General features: G+C 46.2%; 2 protein-coding genes across 2 annotated transcripts in view; one reads left to right on the forward strand and one right to left on the reverse strand.

Moving 5' to 3' along the window:
• Positions 1 to 26,395, reverse strand: part of LOC119969076 (tyrosine-protein phosphatase non-receptor type substrate 1-like) — a 164,100-nt gene that overhangs the window by 107,163 nt on the left and 30,542 nt on the right. The gene's annotated exons all lie outside the window — the stretch shown is intronic.
• LOC119968602 (class I histocompatibility antigen, Gogo-A*0201 alpha chain-like) lies at positions 8,736 to 20,084 on the forward strand. The gene is made up of 5 exons (XM_038801226.1): positions 8,736 to 8,830; positions 9,871 to 10,242; positions 10,781 to 11,089; positions 12,302 to 12,391; positions 19,684 to 20,084. The coding sequence occupies exons 1-5, from the start codon at positions 8,764 to 8,766 to the stop codon at positions 20,061 to 20,063; spliced, it is 1,218 nt and encodes a 405-aa protein (XP_038657154.1). The 5' UTR covers positions 8,736 to 8,763; the 3' UTR covers positions 20,064 to 20,084.

Here is a 26,395-nt window from a genome sequence, read left to right on the forward strand (position 1 = left end):
TATGGTTCGAGTCAATGTTCCTATTAATTTCCATGGCCGGGATTCTCCCGCAATTGGTGGGACGGCCCGACGCCGACGCCAAAAGCGGCGTGAACCACTCCAGCATCGGGCCGCCCGGAAGTTGCAGAATCCTCTACACTTCCGGGGGCTAGGCTGGCGCCGGTGGGGTTGGGGCCGCGCCAACTGGCGCCGAAGGGCTGCCGTGGGCCAGCGTGAGTTGGCGCATGCGCAGAACCGCCAGCATGTTCAGGCGCATGCGCAGCGGGTTTCTTCTCTGCGCCAGCCGTGGTGGAGCCTGACAGAGGCCGAAGCGGAGGGAAAGAGTGCCCCCATGGCACAGGCCCACCCGCAGATTGGTGGGCCCTGATCACGGGCCAGGCCACCGTGGGGGCCCCCCCTGGGGCCGGATACCCCTGCCACCCCCCCCCCCCCGGGGACTCCGCTAGCCACCCTCCAAGCCAGGTCCCGCCGGGATGGAACATGTCCATTTCAAATCAGGTGGCCGCTTGGCCCATCGGGGTCTGGATAATCACCGCTGTCAACAACCCCCGACCGGCGCGGCGTGATCCCCGCCTGAAAACCGGTGCCGGAGAATTTGGCGTCGGAGTGGTAGGGCGGGATTCATGCCGCCTCTCGGCGATTCTCCGACCCAGCAGGGGGTCAGAGAATCCCGTCCCATATATTTCAAGCTGTGACACAAATGATTGATAGTTAATTCTGTAGTGGTCCATTTTGGATCTAAAAGGGATACATCTAAATATCCCTTAAATGGTGAAAAGCTAGGTTGCTGGAGTTCCAAAGTGATTTAAGGTTCATGCACACCAATCACTAAAATGGCGTGGTCAGGTGCAAAGATTAATCAAAAAGGTGAATGGAGTTTTGGCGTAGAGAGTTGAATATAAAAGAGGAGGACGATTAGCCACAGCAATACAAAATCCTGGTTGGAGCACCAGATGTGGAATACAGTTGAGATGGAGAGGATGAGAAGTCACTCATTGTATTTTTAACAGATAGGTTTGCAGACCACAAAGGTACAAACAAACACAAGCTTTATTGGAAAGGTGATTTCTCACAGGCTGTTTAGGTTAGACTGCCCACGCAAACAGCCGATTAAGTCATCAACATGTCACGTGATCCAACTTTTTAAAAGAATGATATTTACTGAGGTTTTATATTTTAACAGACAACGCAACAAAACCACAGGAATGTACAGCACCCCAAGAAAAAGTAAAGTCTCAATATGCATGATTACAGAGGGAACCAGAACAGCAGTACAATCATTAGACGTAACTTTATACCTCTAAAAGCCCCAGCAGAGAAGAAGGAAGAGACAGGAAAAAGCCATGAATACATAGTAAAATGGTGCATGCCTTCCCATGTGACGATTGCTCGCAATTACCACACGAGTGCACAATACATTTTTCACATCATGTTCAGGAGCGCACTAAGACACATCTCTCGTGACTACAGCAGCACCAGAGACACCAATGACACACCGTCACCTCCTTCCCTTATAGATTATCATAGAATTTACAGTGCAGAAGGAGGCCATTCGGCCCATCGAGTCTGCACCGGCTCCTGGAAAGAGCACCCTACCCAAGGTAAACACCTCCACCCTATCCCCATAACCCAGTAACTCCACCCAACACTAAGGGCAATTTTGGACACTAAGGGCAATTTATCATAGCCAATCCACCTAACCTGCACATCTTTGGACTGTGGGAGGAAACCGGAGCACCCAGAGGAAACCCACACACACACGGGGAGGATGCGCAGACTCCGCACAGACAGTGACCCAAGCCGGAATCGAACCTGGGACCCTGGAGCTGTGAAGCAATTGTGCTTCCACAATGCTACAGTGCTGCCTCAGATACCAAACCCGTCAGAATCCCTGAGGATCCAATCCTGGATTCATTATACCCACTCCGTTCTAAAGGGATGTTACATATACACCACACAGTGCAACATAACCCCAGACTCAGGCCCAGTACAGATCCAACATTATTCCATACAATTATAGAGAGAGGACCAGAAGCTACGTACTCAGATTATGATCAGTGCCGTCAACACCTCCCAGCAAAAGGGATGGGGACAACTGGGAGTGGATCACAGGATAAGAAAGGGTCAGGACCCTACTGTAGGTTTGATTTCCCCTGGAGCACACCTGCCATCATTGCTGAGAAAGAGAAAAAATAATGCTTAATCAAATAACAAGTGTCCCAACCACAAGGGGGCAACAGGATATCAACCAAAGTACAGTACCCAGCTCAACCCCAGGGCCCTGTGATTGGACTGAACACACACTGGGTGCCCGCTCTGCACAACGCCTTAGGTCTGTCTGCAAGCAGGACCCAGACCCTCCAGTCAGTGCCATTTCAACTCACCGCCTGCTCTCATGTCCACATGTCCGTCCTCGGCCTGCTGCAATGTTCCAGTGAAGCCCAGCGCCATCTGGAGGAACAGCACCTCATCTTCCAATTGGGAACGTTACAGCGATCCAGACTTAACATTGAGTTCAACAACTTCAGACTGCGAACTCTCTCCTCCACTTTCACCCCATTTTCATTCCTATCAATTTACTTTCAATGCTTTAGAACATAGAACATAGAACAGTACAGCACAGAACAGGCCCTTCAGCCCTCGATGTTGTGCCGAGCAATGATCGCCCTACTCAAACCCACGTATCCACCCTATACCCGTAATCCAAACAACCCCCCCTTAACCTTATTTTTTTAGGACACTACGGGCAATTTAGCATGGCCAATCCACCTAACCCGCACATCTTTGGACTGTGGGAGGAAACCGGAGCACCCGGAGGAAACCCACGCACACACGGGGAGGACGTGCAGACTCCGCACAGACAGTGACCCAGCCGGGAACCGAACCTGGAACCCTGGAGCTGTGAAGCATTTATGCTAACCACCATGCTACCGTGCTGCCCCTGCTACCGTGCTGCCCCATCGATCGTTTTTTTCCCCATGCCATTTCCCCTCCCCCCCAACCCACTTGGGCCATTTGTTCCTAGTTGCCCTTTGACACACTGCTCAACTTTGTTCTGCCGTTCACACATTCTAATCTCTTTGTGTGCCATTATCAGCACCCTTCTTAGCCTTCATCACTCTACTTACATTCCTTTTGTCTTTCTGTCCACGACATCTTTGTCAAACTCCCCTGATCACTGGCCCCCCCATCCAGCCCCACCTCTCCACATTTCTGACCCTATTTCCATTTCTCTCCAGCTGTGACAAAGAGACATCCAGACTCGGAACATTAGCTCCCTTTTCTCTCCACAGATGCTGTCAGACCTGCTGTGATTGTCCAGTATTTTCTGTTTTTGTCTCTGTGATCAGACTCTTAAAGTGACCTTGTTCCAACTTGGAATAAACGTGAATACACAATATTTTCCTCCCCCTTTACATTAGAGGTCCCTGCAATGAAGCACAATATAATATTAACAACCAAAATTTACAATATTAACAATTAATAACAGTCAAAAAGCTAGACGTTTCGGGGATGTTGATTCCTGTGTGGTTGTCGGCGAACCTCAGCCGTTTGCTTTTTCATGTTGACTTCAACCCCTGATGTTTTTGGTGTAGTTTGGATGTCGTCCGTAGTTGTCTTAAGTGGAGTCGACGTGGTGTTCGGAGGTTTACTCTGTGTTGAAGTGTCTTCCACAGTCATTTCTGGTATTGTTAGGTTCTCAGGAATGTCTACGTCTTCACTTGACACAGTTTGTAGCAGACATTTGGTTGACTCTGGCAAACTATGATGTGGAGATGCCGTCGTTGGACTGGGGTGAGCACAGTAAGAAGTCTTACAACACCAGGTTATAGTCCAACAGGTTTGTTTCAAACACGAGCTTTCGGAGCGCAGCTCATTCCTCAGGTGAATGGCGAGGTATGTTCCAGAAACATTTATATAGACAAAGTCAGAGATGCTGGACAATGCTTGGAATGCGAGCATTTGCAGGTAATCAAATCATTACAGATCCAGGGAGAGGGATAATCCCAGGTTAAAGAGGTGTGAATTGTCTCAAGCCAGAACAGTTGGTAGGATTTTGCAAGTCCTGGGGGGGGGGGCGCTGGGCGATTGGACCCCGGGGAGTGCCCCCATGGTGGCCTGGCCCGCGATCAGGGCCCTCCAATCGGCAGGCGGGCCAGTGCTGTGGGGGCACACTTTTTCTTCTGCCGCCGCCACAGCCTCCACCATGGCAGAGGCGGAAGGGACTCCCCCTACCGCGCAAGCGCCGGTGGTGACATCAGCGGCCGCTGACGCACCGGCGCATGCGCGGACTGGCGAAGGCCTTTCGGCCAGCCCTGACGCTGGGCGGCGTAGCGCCAAAGGCCGTTGGCGCTGGTTTTGGCACCATCGGCGTAGTGGAAACCACTCCGGGGCGGGCTTGGCGCCACTCCGCTATGCCGGGACCCCCCGCCCCGCTGGGTAGGGGAGAATCCAGGCCTCTATGTGTGACTGACATTTTACTATGAGTAGTGCCGGAGAAGTTTAGGTTGTCAAATGTGTTGTATTCTTGTATGTCATTAGGAATCGGCTTAGTTGTTTAGACAATGATCGTTGCTCATGAATTACCTTCAATGAATGCTTCATAATCAGAACAAAACTTCCAACCACCCCATTTGTGGCAGGATGATAGGAGCGGATTGAATGTGTTGGATTCCATTCTCCTTTAGATAATTTGTGATTTGTTAATTCTTGCAAAATGAGCTGTGACCCATTGTTGCTAACAAATTGATCACGGTAACAAAAATTAGCAAAAATCCTACCCAGTCTTCCTATTGTTCTCTCCAAGGACACAGTCTTCAGAACGGCGACTTCAGACCATTTCAAGAGCACATCTACCACAATGAAAGACATTGGTCCTTCAAATGGTCCGGCATAATCTCCATGAACTCTTTGCCATGGCCCTTGTGGCCATTCCCTTGGGTGTAATGCCACTAGTGGCAGAAGATTTCAAATCTTTGCACAAGCAAAACATATGCCCACCTTCTTCTTGATATTGTAATCGAGCTCTGGCCATCAAAAATAACTCCTGCTATCTCCTTCATCCTTACATAAGAACATAAGAACTAGGAGCAGGAGTAGGCCATCTGGCCCCTTGAGCCTGCTCCGCCATTCAATGAGATCATGGTTGATCTTTTATGGACTCAGCTCCACTTTCCGGCCCGAACAACATAACCCTTAATCCCTTTATTCTTCAAAAAACGATCTATCTTTACCTTAAAAACATTTAATGAAGGAGCCTCAACTGCTTCACTGGGCAAGGAATTCCATAGATTCACAACCCTTTGGGTGAAGAAGTTCCTCCTAAACTCAGTCCTAAATCTACTTCCCCTTATTTTGAGGCTATGTCCCCTAGTTCTGCTTTCACCCGCCAGTGGAAACAACCTGCCCGCATCTATCCTATCTATTCCCTTCATAATTTTAAATGTTTTTATAAGATCCCCCCTCATCCTTCTAAATTCCAATGAGTACAGTCCCAGTCTACTCAACCTCTCCTCGTAATCCAACCCCTTCAGCTCTGGGATTAACCTAGTGAATCTCCTCTGCACACCCTCCAGTGCCAGTATGTCCTTTCTCAAGTAAGGAGACCAAAACTGAACACAATACGCCAGGTGTGGCCTCACTAACACCTTATACAATTGCAAAATAATCTCCCTAGTCTTAAACTCCATCCCTCTAGCAATGAAGGACAAAATTCCATTTGCCTTCTTAATCACCTTTTGCACCTGTAAACCAACTTTCTGTGACTCATGCACTAGCACACCCAGGTCTCTCTGCACAGCGGCATGCTTTAATATTTTATCATTTACTATCCCACAATGACCTTCAAGAAGTTGGTTGACGACACATTTCCTTAACAATGGCAGAATGATGACCCTCATTCCCCAGAGGAGAATACCAGCCAGTACGGATAGTTCAAGTCTTTGGTAAACACATGGCTTCAACTCCAGGTTTTCTCCCGCGGTCTTGCCATGAAGTACTACATCCATAATTTCCGACAGTAGTGGATTATTTCTGATATACTTCTTAATTTGTCCTACGGTTATAGAAGGGTTATCGACCTCTTCAAAATAGAAAATATTACCAGGCTATTATTATTTTTTTTAAACCCTTTGGTTTATACCCACTCAAAGTGCTCATTTAGTTCCTCAACCCTGCCTTCTGACTTCACCAATATATTTTAATGATAGTTCCTAATCGGCCCAGCAATGACAACCCTTTACTGGTAAAATGCCATAGGAACCGTTTGGACCTCTTTGCTAGTGACCAACCTATTTGCATCCATCTTTTTGCGCCTCTTATTTCCTTTTCACTTCTCTGTTTAGTTTATCACATTCAGCCTGATTCTCCCTTGTATTATCATGCTGAAATCTATCATACGCTCACCTTTTCTGCTTTATCCGACTCTCCAACGCCTTTGTCATCCAGGGAGCAATGGCTTTGTTTGCCCTCCCTTCCTCCATTGGGGGAAACAATTTGATTTATTATTGTCACATGTATTGGTATACAGCGAAAAGTATTGTTTCTTGCATGCTGTACAAACAATGCATACCGTACATAGGGAAGGAAGGAGAGACTGCAGAATATAATACTACAGTTATAGCGGGGTGTAGAGAAAAGATCAACTTAATACGAGGTAGGTCCATTCAAAAGTCTGACGGTGGTAGGGAAGAAGCTGTTCTTGAGTCGGTTGGTACGTGACCTCAAACTTTGGTATCTTTTTCCTGACTGAAGAAGGTGGAAAAGAGTATGCTCGGAGTGCGTGAGTTCCTTAATTATGCTGGCTGCCTTTCTGAGGCAGCGGGAATTATAGATAGAGTCAATGGATTGGAGGCTGGTTTGCGTGATGGACTGGGCTACATTCACAACCTTTTGTAGTTTCCTGCGGTCTTGGGCAGAGCAGGCTCCTTACCAAGCTGTGATACTACCAGAAAGAATGCTTTCTATGATGCATCTGTAGAAGTTGGTGACATGCCAAATTTCCTTAGTCTTCTGAGAAAGTAGAGTTGTTGGTGGGCTTTCTTAACTATAGTGTCGGCATGGGTGGTACCAGGACAGGTTGTTGGTGATCTGTACACCTAAAACCTTGAGGCTCTCGACCCTTTCTACTTCGTTCCTATTGATGTAGACAGGGGCATGTTCTCCACCTTGTTTCCTGAAGTCGATGACAATCTCCTTTGTTTTGTTGACATTGAGGGAGAGATTATTGTCGTCGCACCAGGCAGCATGCAAGCATTATACTCCCTGCTCCCTTCCATCACTATGGCATTCAGACCAGCTGAGTGGCTGAGAATGTGCCAAGAATGTACTCAAACCACCTCCTCTTGAAACGCTGCCCAAGTGTTGCTGCAGCCAGAATTCACCTCCTCTTTCAGAGGTGCACACTGCATTTAAGTAGTGCAGGTTAAATAAGTGGTGCTAGCCTTATGCAAACTTGGGTTCCTGCTGTGGTGTACAGCCACTCAACTGGTCTGAATGCCATAGTCATGGAAGGGAGTAGGGAGCATAATGCTTGCGTTCTGCATGCATCTGCTTGAACTGACAGGACAAACGCATAAAACAATCCCAGGCCCTAATTTAGGCATATATTTAATTTGGCCCTCTGATTCATTCATTAGGCTGATAAGTAGGCACGAAACAAAAAAAATTCGAATACAATTATAAGTTCATGGAAAGTGAATAAAAGAAAAGAATTAACATCCCCACGTCCAATTATTCTGAAATAAAGACATTGAAATAAAGACATTTGGGGCAGCACGGTAGCATAGTGGTTAGCATCAATGCTTCACAGCTCCAGGGTCCCAGGTTCGGTTCCCGGCTGGGTCACTGTCTGTGCGGAGTCTGCACGTCCTCCCCGTGTGTGCGTGGGTTTCCTCCAGGTGCTCCGGTTTCCTCCCACAGTCCAAAGATGTGCGGGTTAGGTGGATTGGCCATGCTAAATTGCCCGTAGTGTCCAAAAAAAAAAAAAAGTAAGGTTAAGGGGGAGTTGTTGGGTTACGGGTATAGGGTGGATACGTGAGTTTGAGTGGGGTGATCATTGCTCGGCACAACATCAAGGGCCGAAGGGCCTGTTCTGTGCTGTACTGTTCTAAATCTAAATCTAAATGTTTTTGTTGTACAAATGATGTGCCAGAAAGGCTAATGAAAGACACACAAGGTGTGCTAGGCCGTGGCAATGAATTGTCACGCACAGGCATACTTTAAACTAATTATTTTTGCTAAATTATTTCATTGTTGGCTATGTCTATAATGAAAATCTAAGCATCTTTATTATTGTCACAAGTAGGCTTACATTAACAATGCAATGAAGTTACTGTGAAAATCCCCTAGTCGCCACACTCCGGCGCCTGTTTGGGTACACTGAGGGAGAATTCAGAATGTCCAATTCACCTAACAAACACGTCTTTCGGGACTTGTGGGAGGAAACCGGAGCACCCGGAGGAAACCCACGCAGACACGGGGAGAATTTACAGACTCTGCACAGACAGTGATCCAAGCTGGGAATCAAACCTGGGACCCTAGCGCTGTGAAGCAACAACGCTAACCACTGTGGTACCGTGCCACCCGGCATCTTTATTTTAAGCACCACAAGTTCCTTTCAGACAGGAAGGCTGATGTCAAAGGAACCCACAGCACTCCGCTTTACCTTTTTAAGATAACACAATTGCACGCCCTCCCCACCTACAACATCAGAGGTGTTGTATCCCTGTTCCAGAACTGAACTTGAATTTGGCAATTCAACTGATGCTGGGAAAAATGTCTTCATTCATTCATTGTTTTACCAAGTGGATTCTCCTCATGGTTGCTCTAGGTAAGGATACGTTTTAGTGATAATGTTAGTGAAGTTGAGAGATGAGTCTTTGTAATATTGTTTGAAGTTCCTGCTGCATACTGATTGTTATCTTGTCATCACTGAAGCTGCTAACTTGCAAGGTTTAGCTTTTGGTCAAGGACTCGGATAGCTTGAATATCGTATTCTTTTCATAGTTATCCAAATTGTTTGAAAAGTAATTCTATCAATTTCACTTCCAACTATCTATGGTGTTTTCCCTGTCATTTTAACGAAAAGTCGATTAAAATTCAAAAAAATTTTATTTTAAACCCTGCCACTCTGTGGTATTGTGAACGTATCCTCAAAGTTAGCAAGGCAGTAAGTGCTTTTGATGCGGGTACTTCCATCCCTTTACGTGCATTTAAACTCTTCTGCGCAACAATGCATCATTACAATTTTATTGTATTGGTGAGTAGGCTGTCGAGGACACTTAGAGACATATGCTGACCAATAGACGCATTGATATGAGTATTCGAGCAGGACCATGAAGGCATTTTGTACTGGTCGATGTTGGAATGTGAGAAATATCCTCATCTGTTGTTTTGCTGACAATGATCTCAATGGTGCACTCTCAAACTATCTGATTTAATTGGAAAAACACGAAACTGTCATTGAATCAGACACGGATATTAGAAACCTCTTGTGACAAAGCATATTGATATTAAAAAGCTCTTGGTCTTTCAAGCAGATATTTTGAACCGCTCCCTGCAATTAACTTGTGTTATTAAAGTAAACAACGACATGTTTTTCCATGACAGACTTTTAATTGCACCGCTGACCGGGGTTTCATACCACGATTGCATTCTTCCCTAGAATCAAATCTTGACTAAAAGCGAAAGAAAAGTGAAGACAACTTATGCTGATCTTCAGAATCCATGTCACGCCTTGTCCATTAAGGACTACCATTTCAATCTTAATTTTAAAGCCCTGGCTTTGAATAAATAAGCAGATTCACAGAGAGATGTTCAAAAGGTTTTTAACTACCAATGCTAATTTATTTTGATTTTTCATGGGAACAGTTTTGACACATAGTGAAGACGAAGTTTTCCAAACTCCGGCTGTTCTCCGAGCATTCAAGGGAGAAAGCGCCACCTTCACTTCTCCCTACTGGTCCCATCACTCTCAGGTAGAATCGATGTTTGTGTCCTGGTGGCGAGATATGCGGAAAGAGCCTGTGTGTGGATTACATTATATGAACAAAACGTTTACACCAAGACCTGGGTGTGATGGCCGAATGACTGTTACTTTGCAGCTCAATTCTGTGGTTACTAACTTTACCATTCAAGATCTCCAGCTGAACGACACAGATCATTATTACTATATCATTCAATTTTCTGTGCCACCACCGACCAAAAGCATACATGGAAACAAAACAAGCCTCATTGTAGAAGGTATGATTTAATATCTTAAATATGCCTATAAAAATACAATAAATCAATATGCTGTTGCGTTGATCACGTAAATCTGTTGGATTTCACCTGGTCACAGATGTCTTTGTAAAGAAATTTCTTGAGGTTATTATCCACTTCAAAACCAACATCTACGTCTGTGTGTTACACAATCAACGTGGAGCATTAAGTTGGGAGAACAACATCACTATATGCACAATGTTTTTCTTTTTCTTTTTTTAATATAAATTTAGTGTACCCAATTAATTTTTTCCAATTAAGGGGCAATTTAGCGTGGCCAGTCCACCTATCCTGCACATCTTTGGGTTGTGGGGACAAAACCCACGCAAACACGGGGAGAGTGTGCAAACTCCACACGGATAGTGACCCAGAGTCGGGATCGAATCTGGGGTCTCAGCGCCGTGAGGCAGCAGTGCTAAACACTGCACCACCGTGCTGCCCTACGTTTTTATTTTTCAATGGAAAATTGTTTTATTTTTAAATCAAAATTTATAAAACTCGTCACATTTTGTTCCCCAAGCTCCTCCAGAAGTGGATGTTGAATTTCTTGCCTGGCCTGAAAATGGGTGCTGTATACAACTGGTCTGCAGAGCTGTGAACTTCTACCCTGCCAACGTCCAACTGAGGTGGAATAAGGAAGGAAAAGAAGGCTCAGTGTGGATTCAGTCCGCTATTACTATTACCTCAAACAACAGCAATCTCAGTACATGTTATGTTAATCTCTCTCAATGGGAGAACGGGGATGTATATGCATGTCATGTGAATCACTCGACGTTGCAAACCCCTCTCGTGAGGAATCTCACAATAGCATTTGATGAACCACATGAAGGTATTTCAAATTCACAGCTTTCTTCCCCTACTTAACTTTTAAACCGTTCACCGTTTCCTTAACCAGAAAATGAAGGAGCCTCGGTACTTTTAGGTTTCATTCTGTATTCCCACTCTTTATCTGTATTTAGAAAAAAATTGCAGCTTCGATAAGTAGACCTGATAGCTCTTGAATTCAAAATTACTGTTTTAGTGGCCATACACATGGAAAGCACAGAATTAGCAGAAGTCCTTTTTAACAACCTGCCCAGCATGAACTCATATTGCTTCTGATTGCCCTGGCTAAGATTACAAGTTTTTAAAAATAAATTTAGAGCATCCATTTTTTTTTCAATTAAGGAGCAATTTAGTGTGCCCAATCCACCTAACCTGCTCATCTTTGTGTTGTGGAGGTGAAACCCACGCAGACACGGGGAGAATGTGCAAACTCCACACAGACAGTGACCCGGGTCTGGGATCGAACCCGGGTCCTCAGTGCCGTAGTCCCAGTGCCAACCTCTGTGCCACGTGCCGCCCCCAAGTTGGGTTTATGTGTTGTTTATTAAGTTGATCCACAACCACAAAAAAAATTAAGAAATTAATATGGGGATGTTAGCACCTCATGTCTACGAGACAATTAAATGGAGTGGGAGGAGCGAGTGAAGATCCATTTCACAAGTTGAGGTAAAAGTGCATTAATAGGACTCTTTCATCACCTTGGCCTGGAGGCCGGTGGGGAGCCTGCAGCACCTATCCCAAGAACAAGAAACAAGCCTGAAGAGTGAAAAGGTTTTCCAGGTCCCACCACGTAAGTGTGTAGGCCTCACCAGCCTCGAGTCACACTCTTCACAAATCACAGCCTGCTTTCTTTCCTCCGCAAAAACTGGCATCTACCCTGGGCCTCGTCCTGTCTCACTCTCCACAAATTCCCACTGACTAAAGGGCAGTATTTCATCAACTATCCATTATGCTTATAAACCTCGGGCCTGTTCCAGGGGTTAATTAAAATTTAATTTGTTTGCTTGAGAGCATTCTAAAATCTTGCTTGATAGCTTCATGTTCAGTTACTGCTTCTCAAGCACAATTATTTTCATGTTCTTAACTGAAACAATATAAACAAGAACAGTAACATTTACTTGATTTCAGAAGAAATGTATTAGATTGGTTATCAGATGACCGGATGTTGTTGAAGCCATTAATTCAAAAACCTTCTTGTTATGTGTTTTTATTGCAGATAGTGTATATATATGGGTGGTGGTCGCTTCTGTGTGTGTAATTCTAGTAACTGGGGTTGTCTATTTACTAATAAAGTGTTCAAGAAAAGGTAAGATCCAGATTATTCAAATAATTAAAGTTTGGCATATGTGGAAATTAAGTCAGTATTACTCTTTGCACAATTTAATCCAGGTTCCAGTAAGTGGATCTATGAAGGCATTGAATTGAATTAATGCACTTCCATAGTCAACCTTCAGTCTAACTGTGTTACTTGTACAACTGATAGGGTGTAGTGGGTACGAGCACTATCTTCTCATGTCCTAAACTAATATTCTCAACCCCGTTCCGACTGGACATCATCCCACAGTATGAAGGTGGCCTTTATTCCCAGGGGCTGGTTTAGCTCACTCGGCTAAATCGCTGGCTTTTAAAACAGACCAAGACAGGCCAGCAGCACGGTTTGATTCCCGTACCAGCCTCCCCGGACAGGTGCTGGAATGTGGTGACTAGGGGCTTTTCACAGTAACTTAATTGAAGCCTACTCGTGACAATAAGCAATTTTCATTTTCATTTCATTTCATTCAGTGAATGGCTGTCTGCTGTCGGAATTGGAAAATGTCACAATGCAGCAGTGGGAATACTCGTGTAGCATTGGATTAAAACACAAGCAGTGTAGAATTTATTCTGTATGTCCAATGTTATAATATAACAAAGGAGTACTTCGGACCAAAATTGGCTTCATCTTGACGGACACATAATTCATAAAACTGATATTTTAAACAGCATAAGTGGCCGTACCTTCAGCTGTCTTGCTCCTGAGCTCTGGAGTTTCCTCTTTATCTTCCTTTCCTTCTTTAAGATGCTCCTTAAATTGACTTTTTTGATGAAGCTTTTTGACATTCTGCCCTAATATTGCCTTCTTGAGTCGCAAATAGTTGGTTTACAGGTGCAACAGATGATTAATAAAACGATTGCAGTTTTGTCCTTCATTGCGAGAGAGATGGAGTTTAAGACTAGGGAGGTTATGTTGCAACTGTATGCGGTGTTAGTAAGGTCACACCTGGAGTATTGTGTCCAGTTTTGGTCTCCTTACCTGAGAAAGGACGTACTGGTGCTGGAGGGTGTGCAGAGGAGATTCATTAGGTTAATCCCAGAGTTGAGGGGGTTGGATTATGAGGAGAGGTTGAGTAGACTGGGACTTTACTCGTTGGAATTTAGAAGGATGCGGGGGGATCTTATAGAAACATAAAGTTATGAAAGGAATAGATAGGATAGATGCGGGAAGGTGGTTTTCACTGGCGGGTGAAAGCAGAACTAGGGGGCATAGCCTCAAAATAAGGGGAAGTAGATTTAGGACTGAGTTCAGGATGAACTTCTTCACCCAAAGGGTTGCGAAACTATGGAATTCCTTGCCCAGTGAAGCAGTTGAAGCTCCTTCATTAAATATTTTCAAGATAAAGATGGATAGTTTTTTGAAGAAGAAAATAATAAAGGGTTATGGTGTTTGGGTGGGAAAGTGGAGCTGAGTTCACAAAAGATCAGCCATGATCTCATTGAATGGCGGAGCAGGCTCGAGGGGCCAGACGGCCTCCTGCTCCTAGTTCTTATGTTCTTATGTTCTCTGACTTGGTGTAGAATTTTGCTTCTTGAAGCACCTTGGGACATTTTAAGTTAAGGGCACCGTATAAATACAAGTTGGAATCATTGTTGGTTTGATGATGAGAATAATACACAGAGTGTACAAGTAAAAAAATTGTATATTTGTTTCCTTTTTGGTACTATACAGATATTATCCGCTTGTAAATGCAGCAGCATTGTATAAAAGCAGAAAATGATGAAACTACAACTAGGGGAAGTTGAAGAACAAATATGCAAGCAGATTCTGGATAGATGTAGAAATAATAGGGTTGTTGCAGTGGGAGACTTTAATTTTGCTCACATTGGGGCGGCGCAGTGGTAGCACGGCTGCCTCACGATGCCGAGGTCCCAGGTTCGATCCTGGCTCTGCGTCACTGTCCGTGTGGAGTTTGCACATTCTCCCCGTGTCTGCGTAGGTTTTGCCCCCATAATCCAAAGATATGCAGGGTAGGTGGATTGGCCACGGTAAATTGCCCCTTAATTGGAAAAAATGAATTGGGTATTCTAAATTTTTTTTTTAAATTTTGCTCACATTGACTGGAAATCCCTTAGGGCTAGGGGTCCGGATGGTCAGGAATTCAAGTGTGTCCCGGAAGGAATTTTGGAACAATATATGGATAGTCCGACTAGAGAGGGGTCTATACTGGACCTAGTACTATGGAATGAGCCTTGCCCGGTCATCAAGGTTGCAGTGGGGGAACATGTGGCGAACAGTGACCACAATTCCGTAAGCTTTTGGAAACTCATGGAAAAGGACAAATGTTGTCCTAGGGTTAAGGTGCTAAATTGGGGTAAGGCTAACTACACCAGATTAGGCAGGATTTGGAGGCTGTTGTTTGGAAGAGGCTGTTTGAGGGTAAATCTACATTTGGCATGTGGGAGTCTTTTAAGGAGCAGTTGATGGGAGTGCAGGACAGACATGTGCCGATGAAAAGGAAAGACAGGAAAGGCAGGATTCAGTAACCGTGGATGACCAGAGAAATTGCGAGTATAGTCAAAAAGAAAAAGGACGCATACGTGAGGTCTAGGCAACTAAAAACAGATGAAGCACTTGAAGAATACAAGAAAAGTGGAAAAGAGCTCAAGCAAGGAGTTAGGAAGGCAAAAAGGGGTCATGAAATGTCCTTGGCAGAGGATTAAGGAGAATCCCAAGGCATTTTATACGTATATTAGGAACAAAAGGGTGGCTAGGGAAAACGTTGGTCCACTCAAGGACAAAGGAAGAAAATGATGTGTAGAACCAAAAGAAGTAGGTGAGATCCTTAATGAATATTTTTCATCGGTATTCACAAAGGAGAGGGACACGTTGGTTGGTGGTGTCTCAGAGGGATATGCAAATACTTTAGAACAGGTTGTTATTACGAAGGAGGCAGTGTTAGGTGTGTTAAAAAGCATTAAGGTAGACAAATTGCCAGGGCCAGATGGCATCCATTCCAGATTGCTGAGGGAGGGAGACAAGAGATGAAATCGCTGGGCCCCACCAGAAATCATTGTTTCCTTGTTGGCCACAGGTGAGGACCCAGAGGATTGGAGGATAGTCAATGTTGTCCCATTACTTAAGATGGGTAGCAAGGATAACCCGTGTAATTATAGGCCAATAAGCTTGACGACAGTGATAATGAAATTGTTGGAAAAGATTCTCAGATACAGGATCAATGCACATTTGCAAGTGAATGGTCTTATTAGCAAGAGACAGCATGTTTTTGTACGAGGGAGGTCATGTCTCACTAATTTAATTGAGTTTTTTGAAGAGGTGACAATAATGGTTGATGAGGGAAGGGCTGTGGATGCTGTCTACATGGACTTTAGTAAAACATTTGACAAGGTCCCTCATGGCAGGCTGGTGTAAAAGATTAAATCACACGGGGTCAGGGGTGAACTAGCTAGATGGATTCAGAACTGCTTTGGCCATTCATGTGGAGATGATGGCGTTGGACTGGGGTGAGCACAATAAAAAGTCTTACAACACCAGGTTAAAGTCTAACAGGTTTGTTTTGAATCACTAGCTTTTTGAGCGCAGATCCTTTATCAGGCACTCACCTGATGAAGGAGCTGCGCACCGAAAGCTAGTGATTCGAAACAGAGCTGTTGGACTTTAACCTTATGTTGTAAGACTTCTTACCATGGGCATAGAAGACAAAGGGTAGCAGGGGAAGGGTGTTTTCCAAATGGAATATTAGTTTGTAACTAGTGGTTTTTCGCAGGGATCGGTGCTGAGACCTCTGCTGCTTATAATGTATATATATATAAATGACTTGGAAGAAAACATAGCGGGTCTGATTAGCAAGTTTGCGGGTGATACTAAGATTACAGGAGTTGTGGATAGTGATGAAGTTTGTCAGAGAATACAGCAGGATATAGATAGGCTGCAAAATTAGGTGCAGAAACGGCAGATTAAATTTTATCCAGACACATGAGAGGTGATGCATTTTGGTAGATCCAATTCAGGTTGGAGCTACAAAATAAATGGCAGAACCATTAGGAGCATAGACACACAGAGAGATCTGGGCATGCAGGTCCACAGATCCTTATAAGTGCCAGTGCAGGTGGAAACGGTGGTGGAGAAAGCATATGACATGCTTGCCTTCACAGGACAGGGTATCAAGTATAAAAGTTCGAAAAATATATAACAGTTATACAGAATGTTGGTTTGGCCACATTTGGAATACTGCGTCTAATTCTGGTCACCACACTACCAGAAGGATGTGAGGGCTTTGGAGAGAGTACAGAGAAGGTTTACCAGGATGTTGCCTGGATGGAGGGAATTAGCTATGAGGAGAGATTGAATAAACTGCGATTGTTCTCCCTGGAGAGACAGAGGCTGCGGGGGGGGCGATCTGATAGAAGTTTATAAAATGATGAGGGGTATAGATAAGGTGAACAGTTGGAGGCTTTTTCCCAGGGCGGAAATGACAATTACAAGGGGGCACAAGTTCGAGGTGAGGGAGGGTAGGTTCAGTGGAGATGTACGGAGGAGGTTTTTTACCAAGAGGGTGGTGGTGGCCTGGAATGCACTGCCAAGTGAGGTGGTTGAGGCAGATACGTTAGCGACCTTTAAGACCTATCTGGATATAGTAAGAAGTCTTACAACACCAGGTTAAAGTCCAACAGGTTTGTTTCAAACACGAGCTTTCGGAGCACTGCTCCTTCCTCAGGTGAAACCTGAGGAAGGAGCTGCGCTCCGAAAGCTCGTGTTTGAAACAAACCTGTTGGTCTTTAACCTGGTGTTGTAAGACTTCTTACTGTGCTCACCCCAGTCCAACGCCGGCATCGCCACATCATATCTGGATATACACATGAACAGACAGGGTATAGAAGGAAATAGGCGTTGGTCTAGATAAGGCACTTGATTAGCGCAGGCTTGGAGGGCCGAAGGGCCTGTTCCTGTGCTGTACTGTTCTTTGTTCTTTGCACTCAGCAGAGTATCTGCAGATGGTGTGATCTTCCAAATAGGGAACAAAGTTCCCGAGTGAGCGCGTTTAGCTGCGTATATCCCGGCACTCGCAATGCCGAGAAGCACATGGTTATTCAACGAGACTCATTTTATTTTTATTTTTTTTTTTTTTTTTTTTTTATTAATTTAGATTAGCCAATTATTTTTTCCAATTAAGGGGCAATTTTGCGTGGCCAATCCACCTACTCTGCACATTTTTGGGTTGTGGGGGCGAAACCCACGCAGACACGGGGAGAACGTGCAAACTCCACACGGACAGTGACCCAGAGCCGGGATCGAACCTGGGACCTCAGCGCCGTGAGGCGGTTGTGCTAACCACTAGGCCACCGTGCTGCCCTCGAGACTCATTTTAAATAAGGGGTCTAAACGGGGATTGTGGTGGCTGAGGCCGCACATAGCCCCGTTTTTTACAACGGGGAGCTCTGCTCGTCGGAACTCTCCACTGTAGCGAAAGATCGGGAAGCCATTTTTAAATGGCGTCCCAATCTCCAAGGCCCACAAAAGAAATCCCCGACCTCCCCTCAGCCCAAATGCAAGGTTGGAGGGTCCCCCGCCCCCCTCAGATGGAGGTCATTCGGCCCATCTAGTCTGCGCCGACCATTCAAAAGAGCAGCCTACCTAGGCCCACACCCCTGCCCTATCCCCATAACCCCACCTACCCTTTTGGACATAAGGGTCAATTTAGCGTGGCTAAATCCACCTAACCTAACCACATCTTTGGACTGTGGAAGGAACCTGAGCACCCGGAGGAAACCCACACAGACACTGGGAGAACATGCAAACTCCGCACAGACAGTCGGAATCAAACCCGGATCCCTGGCGCTGTGAGGGAGCAGTGCTAACCACTGTGCCACCGTGGAGAAAAAACTTCAAACCAAGTAAAACGTTAGCACTTGACGGAAAATAATAATCTATTAGGTAATAAAAAAAGATATGAAACAAATTGACTAGTCATCCATCAAATTTTTTTCTTCTATAGACCATACACAATTTTCTCTGTTATTAAGCTTACCTGACCTTCCTGGTATCCAATAGGAGGCAACCAATTTCACATAAACCTCGAAAATATTGAGCGCTGTGTGATTACTCCCTGAATCCACAAGTTGTTAAGTGGCAGTAGATGACTTATGTGACTTAGAAGTATTCAATCAATCATACATCATCGAGTATTAATTTGTGACTATTTGTACATTATAGTCTTCAGTATAGTGATAATTGGAGCATTCATAGATACATAGATACATAGAAGATAGGAGCAGGAGGAGGCCTTTTGGCCCTTCGAGCCTGCTCCGCCATTCATCACAATCATGGCTGGTCATTCAACTCAATAGCCTAAACCTGCTTTCTTCCCATAGCCTTTGATCCCATTCTCCCCAAGTGCTATATCCTGCCCCCTCTTGAATATATTCAAAGTTTTAGCATCAACTACTTCCTGTGGTGATGAATTCCACTCTGTGGGTGAAGAAATGTCTCCTTATCTCTGTCCGAAATGATTTACCCTGAATCCTCAGACTGTGACCCCTGGTTCTGGACACACCCATCATTGGCAACATCTTCCGTGCATCTACCCTGTCTAGTCCTGTTAGAATTTTATAAGTCTCTATGAGATCCCCCCCTCATTCTTCTGAACTCCGGCGAGAATAATCCCAACCTAGTCAATCTCTCCTCATATGACAGTTCCGCCATCCCTGGAATCAGTCTGGTAAACCTTCGCTGCACTCCCTCGAGAGCAAGAACATCCTTCCACAGAGAAGGAGACCAAAACTGCACACAATACTCCAGGTGTGGCCTCACCAAGGCACTGTACAATTGCAGCAACACATCACTGCTTCTATATTCGAAACCTCTCGCAATGAAGGCCAACATACCATTAGCCTTCTTTCCCGCCTGTTGCACAAGGACACCCAGGTCCCGCTGCATACTCCCCTCTCCCAGTTTACAACCATTCAGGTAGTAATCTGCATTCCTGATTTTGCTTCCAAAGTGAATAACCTCACACTTCTTAAAGCAATTAATTGACAGGCAGCTACAAATTTAAAACTGAGTCTGACAAACTGTTCTTGATGGCTTAGATGAGTAGTTTCTCAAATGACTAAAACTGAATGACAGTTTTGTCAGGGATGTCAAAACGAGATTCTTCCTGACAGAAGGACAACTTCACAAAATTGTAGAATTATAGAATTCACTTTCCGAGTCAGTTTGACACGTGCTTCCCAGCTGTACTGATTTCTCTGTGGCTGCGCTTCCTACAAAACAGAGTGAATGAAATTACACAAATTAAATTTTAATCTACTTTTCTGTCATTTTAGAAAATCCTAAAGTTAATGAGATCTATGTTAATGTTGGCACTGGATCAAGAAATCAAGAGACTGCCTCAACACGTCGAGACGCAAATCAAAATTTAGATCGATATCAAGGGACTGCCTCAACACGTCAGAATGCAAATCGAAATTTAGGTCAAAATCAAGGGGCTGCCTCAACACGTCAGCATGCAAATCGAAATTTGGGTCAAAATCAAGGGGCTGCCTCAACACGTCAGCATACAAATCGAAATTTGGGTCAAAATCAAGGGACTGCCTCAAAATGTCAGAACTCGAGTCGAAACTTAAATCGAAATTCTAATTCTAATTACAGTTTTATTAGACACATTCCATCGGTTATATATGAAAATACTTTATCCCCAAAATAAAATGGCATTAGTTTAAGAAAGGAGGTTGTTAGTTTATGATTTTATTTTGTTGTTTGTCTTCTCAAATTGAACCTGCAGTCTTGGAGCTGGGCTGTGGCTTATCCCTGTGGCCACTGAGTGCACAATCTCGTTAAGCTGTACATAGCAAACGCAGAGATAGAACGCCAATGTGTTGCACCGTCCAGGATGCAACTTGTTTACTAATGCTGACTGATTTGTCAGAGAGCTTGGGCGGGATTCTCCGTCACGCCGCACCAGGGGCTGGATTCTCCGCACCCCGATGCCGAAATCGCGGCCGGCGGAGAATCCATTTTCGCGCACGGAATCTGGACCGGCACTGGTTCCCCGTTTCTCTGGGCCCCGAAAGGTGGCGTATGGCGTATCCCCTACCTACGGCCATTGTTGGAGGCCCACCCAACCATTCTCCGCCTCCGGCCGGCCGAAGTCCCGTCGGCGTGGATCTAATGTGGTCCTGCCGGCCGGGATATTAGCGTGGCGGCTGCGGACTCAGTGGGAGGGCAGGGGGGGGGGGGGGGGGGGGGGGGCTTATACGGCACCGGCCTAATTTTGGGCAGGCAGTCTGGGTCAGGTGCATGGCCGATCGGGGGCACTATTTGGAGGGTCCAGCTCCATGATCTGAGTCCGCCATGGAGCACGGCGCCACCGCTGGAGGCCACCGCCTTGCGCATGCGTGGCCTCGGATGCGGAAGTGCGGGTGGGGGGGGGGGGGGCGTATCTGCAGCAAAAGCTGCGAGCTTCTCAAAGGGTCTCTGCTAGCCCCCTGCGTATATCAATATGTGGCCCTTTCATGCCAGTATTTCTGGCATGTGGACATAGTCCCACAAACAGAGAATCCAGCCCCAGATTTCTGGCGTGGCGCGCCCCCGGGATTCTCCGTCTCGACAGTCGGCCAATGGGATTTCCCACGCCGTCAGAAAACCCCCGGGCTGCCGGCGCAATGGAGAATCCCGACAGCGGAGAGTCCAGCCCCATATATTTTTCACCTGTGTTCATTATACAGAACATTTCCATCACATTGATGTTGCTGTTAAGTTATTAATTACGATAATGTTTTACTTATTAGGATACTTTTATTCTGTTCGGTATTGCTCAGCGTAATAGCTTACATAGCAAAGAGCATGATCATGTAAAGTTATAGAACAGGGGTGGGCAAACTACGGCCCGCGGGCCGCATGCGGCCCGACAAAGGTTTTTATGCGGCCCGCCAATGAGGTGCCCGGAATCATAACCGGCATTTTTGAAAAGCCGCCGGGGAAAAGCCGCTGAAGTAAATGCGCATATTCAATAAGCGCATTTACTTCAGCGGCTTTTCCCCGGCGGCTTTTCAAAAATGCCGGTTATGATTCCGGGCACCTCATTGGCGGGCCGCATAAAAACGCGCGTAGTGGGGTGGATGAGTGGGGCTGTCTCATTGGTCGGTTTAGTTGGGTGGGCGACCAATAGGAGTCCAGGTTACAAACAATAAGCCTTATTATTGTTTGTAACCTGGACTCCTATTGGTCGCACACCCAACTAAACCGACCAATAAGGCAGCCCCACTCATCCACCCCACTACGCGCGTTTTTATCGTTGACTCGGCTAGGCTGTGCTTCTGTCAGTGTTAAGGATCAGCACAAGCAACTTGACACCTGATTTCAACAAACTGGTAAATGACTGCAGTCAGATGCATCATTCTCATTGACATTGTTCTGTTACTTACTGATTTACTTTGTTTTTCAAATAAATGTGCTTTTTTTTCTTTAAAGACCTTTTATTTTGGCTATTTAAAATATTAATTATTTTACTTAATATACTATGCGGCCCTTTAAAATTGTGAATTTCTGAATGTGGCCCTTGCACGGAAAAGTTTGCCCACCCCTGTTATAGAAGTTCGTTCAGAAATGCAATAACGTTAAAAAGCATTCACATAATCTATTACTATAACAATATATAATTACACGAGGGCAGCACGGTAGCACAAGTGATTAGCACTGTGGCTTCACAGTGCCAGGGTCCCAGGTTCGATTCCCTGCTGGGTCACTGTCTGTGCGGAGTCTGCACATTCTCCCTGTGTCTGTGTGGGTTACCTCCGGGTGCTCCGATTTCTTCCCACAGTCCAAAGACGTGCAGGTTAGGTGGATTGGCCATGATAAATTGCCCTTAGTGACCAAAAAAGGTTAGGAGGGGTTATTGGGTTACGGGGATAAGGTGGAAGTGAGGATTTAAGTGGGTCGGTGCAGACTCGATGGGCCGAATGGCCTCCTTCTGCACTGTATGTTCTATGAGTTAATCTTCAGCCCAAAGGGACAGCCTCAGCACTAGAGCGTGTCCATCTTTAGTGATAATGGTTCTCTTTGATTGGCTGATTCGGAGTGCAACTAAGAAGAGGTAACGTACATAAGTTCCTGGGCCGGGATTCTCCCCTACCCGGCGGGGTGGGGGGTCCTGGCGGGACAGAGTGGCGTGAACCACTCCGGCATCAGGCCTCCCCAAAAGGTGCGGAATTCTCCGCACCTTTAGGGGCTAGGCCCGCGCCGGAGTGGCTCCCGCTCCGCCGGCCGGCGCGAACGGCTTTTGGTGCCCCGCCAGTTGGGGCCGAAAGGCCTTCGCTGGCTGGCGGAAGTTCGCGCATGCGGCGGTGCATCAGCGGCTCCTGACGTCATACCAGTGCATGCGCAGGGGAGGGGGTCTCTTCCATCCCTGCCATGGTGAAGGCCATGGCAGGGCGGAACAAAAAGAGTGCCCCGATCGCTGGCCACGGTGAGGGCACCGCCGGGGTCAGATCGACCCCCCCTCCCCCCCACCCCCAGACCCCGGAGCCCGCCCGCGCCGCCAATCACGCCGGTACCAGTGGTGGTTTAAACCACACCGGCGGGAAAGGCCTGTCAGCGGTGGGACCTCGGCCTATCGCGGGCCGGAGAATCGCCGCGGGGGGCCCGCCGACCGGCGCGGCGCAATTCCCAACCCCGCTGAATCTTGGGGGGGCGGAGAACTCGGGACACAGCGGGGGCGGGATTGACGCTGGCCCCGGGCGATTCTCCGATCCCCCGGGGGGTCGGAGAATTCCGCCCCTTGTTCCCCAGTGACACATTTGGGGGGTTCCCCAATGATGCGCTGGGGACTCCCTCTAGGAAATTACCACCTTAGGGTTCACCCGGCAATTATCCAGAAGTGTTAACTTCCTCTGGACAATTGCGCTGGGCTGGGAACCATCCGATAAAAGCTATTTAAATCACTAAGTTTGGGTTGTTCTGTTCTTTTACCCTGATAGTTACTCAGAAAGAGTTAGAAGGGAAATAAATCAGTTCTAGCTTTAGATTAACTATTTAAACACCCAGACTCAGCCTCGCATGGCACTGAACATAGTGGAGAAGAGCTCTGAAGAAGAGTAGGCAATACATCAGTTTAATACAGTCCAATTGAATAAGACAGCTCCGATTGAAAGAGTCTTGAGGGTAAATGGTAGACCCATTAAAGTGGAAGTTGACACTGGGGCTTCAGTGACCATAGTGGGTAAGCAGACTTTCCAATAGTTTCCAATATCTTCGTGCAGGAACGCAGTCTTTAAACCTGAAGAGTACTACAGCCAAGCTCTCACCATATACCGGGGAAATTTTGAAGATCCTCAGAAAAGCCAATATCCCAGTGGCCTACAGAGGGCAGGGGGCCAATCTGCCTTTGGTTGTTGTGGAAGGACAAAGACCCAATCTGTTGGGAAGAGACTAGTTACAGAAGATGCCTACAGTAGTTAGCACTCCTGCCTCACAGCACCAGGGTCTCGAGTTAGATTCTGACCTTGAGTGACTGTCTGTGTGGAGTTTGCACTTTCTCCCCGTGTCTGTATGGGTTTCCTCCGGGTGCTCCGGTTTCCACCCACAGTCCAAAGATGTGCAGCTTTGGTGGATTGGCCATGCTAAATTGCCCTTAGTGTCCAAAAGTTTAAGTGGAGTTACTGGTTTATCGGAGATAGGGTGCTGGTCTGACTCTAGGGAGAGTGCTCTTTCAGATGGTCAGTGCAGACTCGATGGGCCGAATGGCCTACCACACTTTAGGAATTCTATGATTCTATGAACTGACTGGAAATCTTCAAGATATCTAATGGCATCTTCCAAGATGCCTTAAGGAGGTATGAAGGCGTCTTCCACAAGGAATTGGGCCGTATTAAGGGTATAAAAGCCAAGATATGTGTCAATCTGGATTCGACGCCCAAGTTCTTCAGAGACAGACCGATGCTATACGCATTGCATCAGAAAGTTGAAGCAGAGCCAAAGAGATTGGAAGAGCTGGACATAATCAAGCCGGTCCAGTATTCAGAGTGGGCGTCGCCAATAGTTCCTGGCCTCCACCCAATCCCCAAAACCCAGCAACCCCACCTAATATTTTTGGGACACTCAGGGCAATTTAGCATGGTCAATCCACCTAACCTGCACATCTTTGGACTGTGGGAGGAAACCGGAGCACCCGGGGAAAACCCACGCAGACACGGGGAGAACGTGCAAACTCCACATAGACAGTCACCAAGGCCGGAATTGAACCCGGGTCCCTGGCGCTGTGAGGCAGCAGTGCTCACCAGTGCGCCGCCGTGGTTATTGATCCCTCTCCTAAAGGGCAAAGTTTCTTTCTATCTACCCTATCTGTATCCCTCATAATTGTGTACACCTCGATGAGGTCCCCCCCTCAGCCTTCGCTGCTCGAAGGAAAACAACCTCAGCCCTTCCAGCCTCTCTTCATAACTGAAACGCTCCAGCTCAGGCGACATCCTGGTGAATCTCCTCTGCTCCCTTTCTAGCGCAATTACATCCTTGCATATATTCTGGGCCTTGGCTATAATGTGGCGAACAGAACTGCACACAGTACTCTAGCTGTGGCCTGACGAGCATTTTATAAGCTCCATCATAACCTTCCTGCTGTTATATTCTGGGCCTTGACTAATAAAGGCAAGCATTCCATTTGTCTTCTTAACCACCTTATTCACCTGTTATGCTGCCTTCAGGGATCTTTGGACATACACCCCAAGGTCCTGCTGGTCCTCTGTACTTCCTAGCATCCTATTGTTCTTTGCATATTCCCTTGCCTTGTTAGTCCTCCCAAAATGCATCACCTCACATTGTTAAATTCCATTCGCCACTGTTCTGCCATCTGATCAGCCCGTCTATATCAGCCAGTAATCTCAGGCTCTCCTCCTCACTATTTACCACACCACCAATGTTTATGTCCCCTGCAAACTTACAGATCATAGCCCCCACATTGACATCTAGATCATTAATGTGCATTACAAACACCAAAGGACCCAGCACTGATCTCTGTGGTACACCAGTAGATGCAGGCTTCCAATCACAGAAACTACCTTCAGCCGTTACCCTCTGCCTGCTGCCACTAAGCCAATAATTGATTTACAATTATACTTATAAATATACTTATCGAACTATCGGTTAGCACAGTTGGCCAGTTTGTGATGTGGAGCAATGCCAGCAACACGGGTTCAATTCCTGTCCACGTACCAGCTGAGGGAGGGACCTGCCTTCTCAACCTTGCCCCTTGCTTGAAAGTGTAGTAACCCTCAGCTTTAATTACCACCAGTCAATTCTCTCTCAAAGGGGGAGCAGACTATCCTTGTGGGCTAATTATTAAAAAATTTTTTTTTAGAGTACCCAATTAATTTTTTTCCATTAAAGGGGCAATTTAGCATAGCAAATCCACCTACCCTGCACATCTTTTGGGTTGTGGGGGTGAAACCCACGCAAACACGGGGATAATGTGCAAACTCTACACGGACGGTGACCCAGAGCCGGGATCGAACCCGGATCCTCAGTGCCGTTAGGCCGCACTGCTAACCACTGTGCCACCGTGCTGCCCTCTTGTGGACTAATTACAGAAAGGAAGAAAGAGCTGGCATTTATATACCCCCCTTCACTACCTCAGGGCATCTCTAAGTGTGTCAAAATGAATGTAGTATTTTTGAAATGCAGTTCTTCTGTAACATAGCCAAACTTGCATAGCAAGACCCACAAACAGGTGTGTGCTAAATTACCAAACAGGGAGGAAGAAAGGAGAGAAGCAACATATAATATCGGGTATAATTTGTAATTTGTAAGAGAGTGCATGAGTGGAGGGATCTCAGTGGGACAGGGGTGGGGGGGGGGGGGGGGGGGGGGGGGGTGCAGTACATTTACGCAAATCATTAAAGGTGATGAGACAGGTTGAGAGCGGGTTAATAAAACCGACCAGATCCCGAGCTTTATAAATAGCATCATGGAGTATAAAAGCAAGGAAGTCAGGGTATGTATATAATGCTGATTTGGCCTCAACTGGAGTAGTGTGGCCAGTTCTGG

The sequence above is a fragment of the Scyliorhinus canicula genome, chromosome 7, assembly GCF_902713615.1.
Source record: "Scyliorhinus canicula chromosome 7, sScyCan1.1, whole genome shotgun sequence".
Lineage (NCBI taxonomy): Eukaryota > Metazoa > Chordata > Chondrichthyes > Carcharhiniformes > Scyliorhinidae > Scyliorhinus > Scyliorhinus canicula.

What these genes read in the sequence shown, in the direction of transcription:
- LOC119968602 (XM_038801226.1), top strand. Translation starts at nt 8,764, where the DNA reads ATGCTGGGAAAAATGTCTTCATTCATTCATTGTTTTACCAAGTGGATT. An exon ending in TCTCCTCATGGTTGCTCTAG is followed by an intron (nt 8,831 to 9,870) that starts GTAAGGATACGT and finishes TCATGGGAACAG; the next exon opens with TTTTGACACATAGTGAAGAC. An exon ending in ATTTGATGAACCACATGAAG is followed by an intron (nt 11,090 to 12,301) that starts GTATTTCAAATT and finishes TTTTTATTGCAG; the next exon opens with ATAGTGTATATATATGGGTG.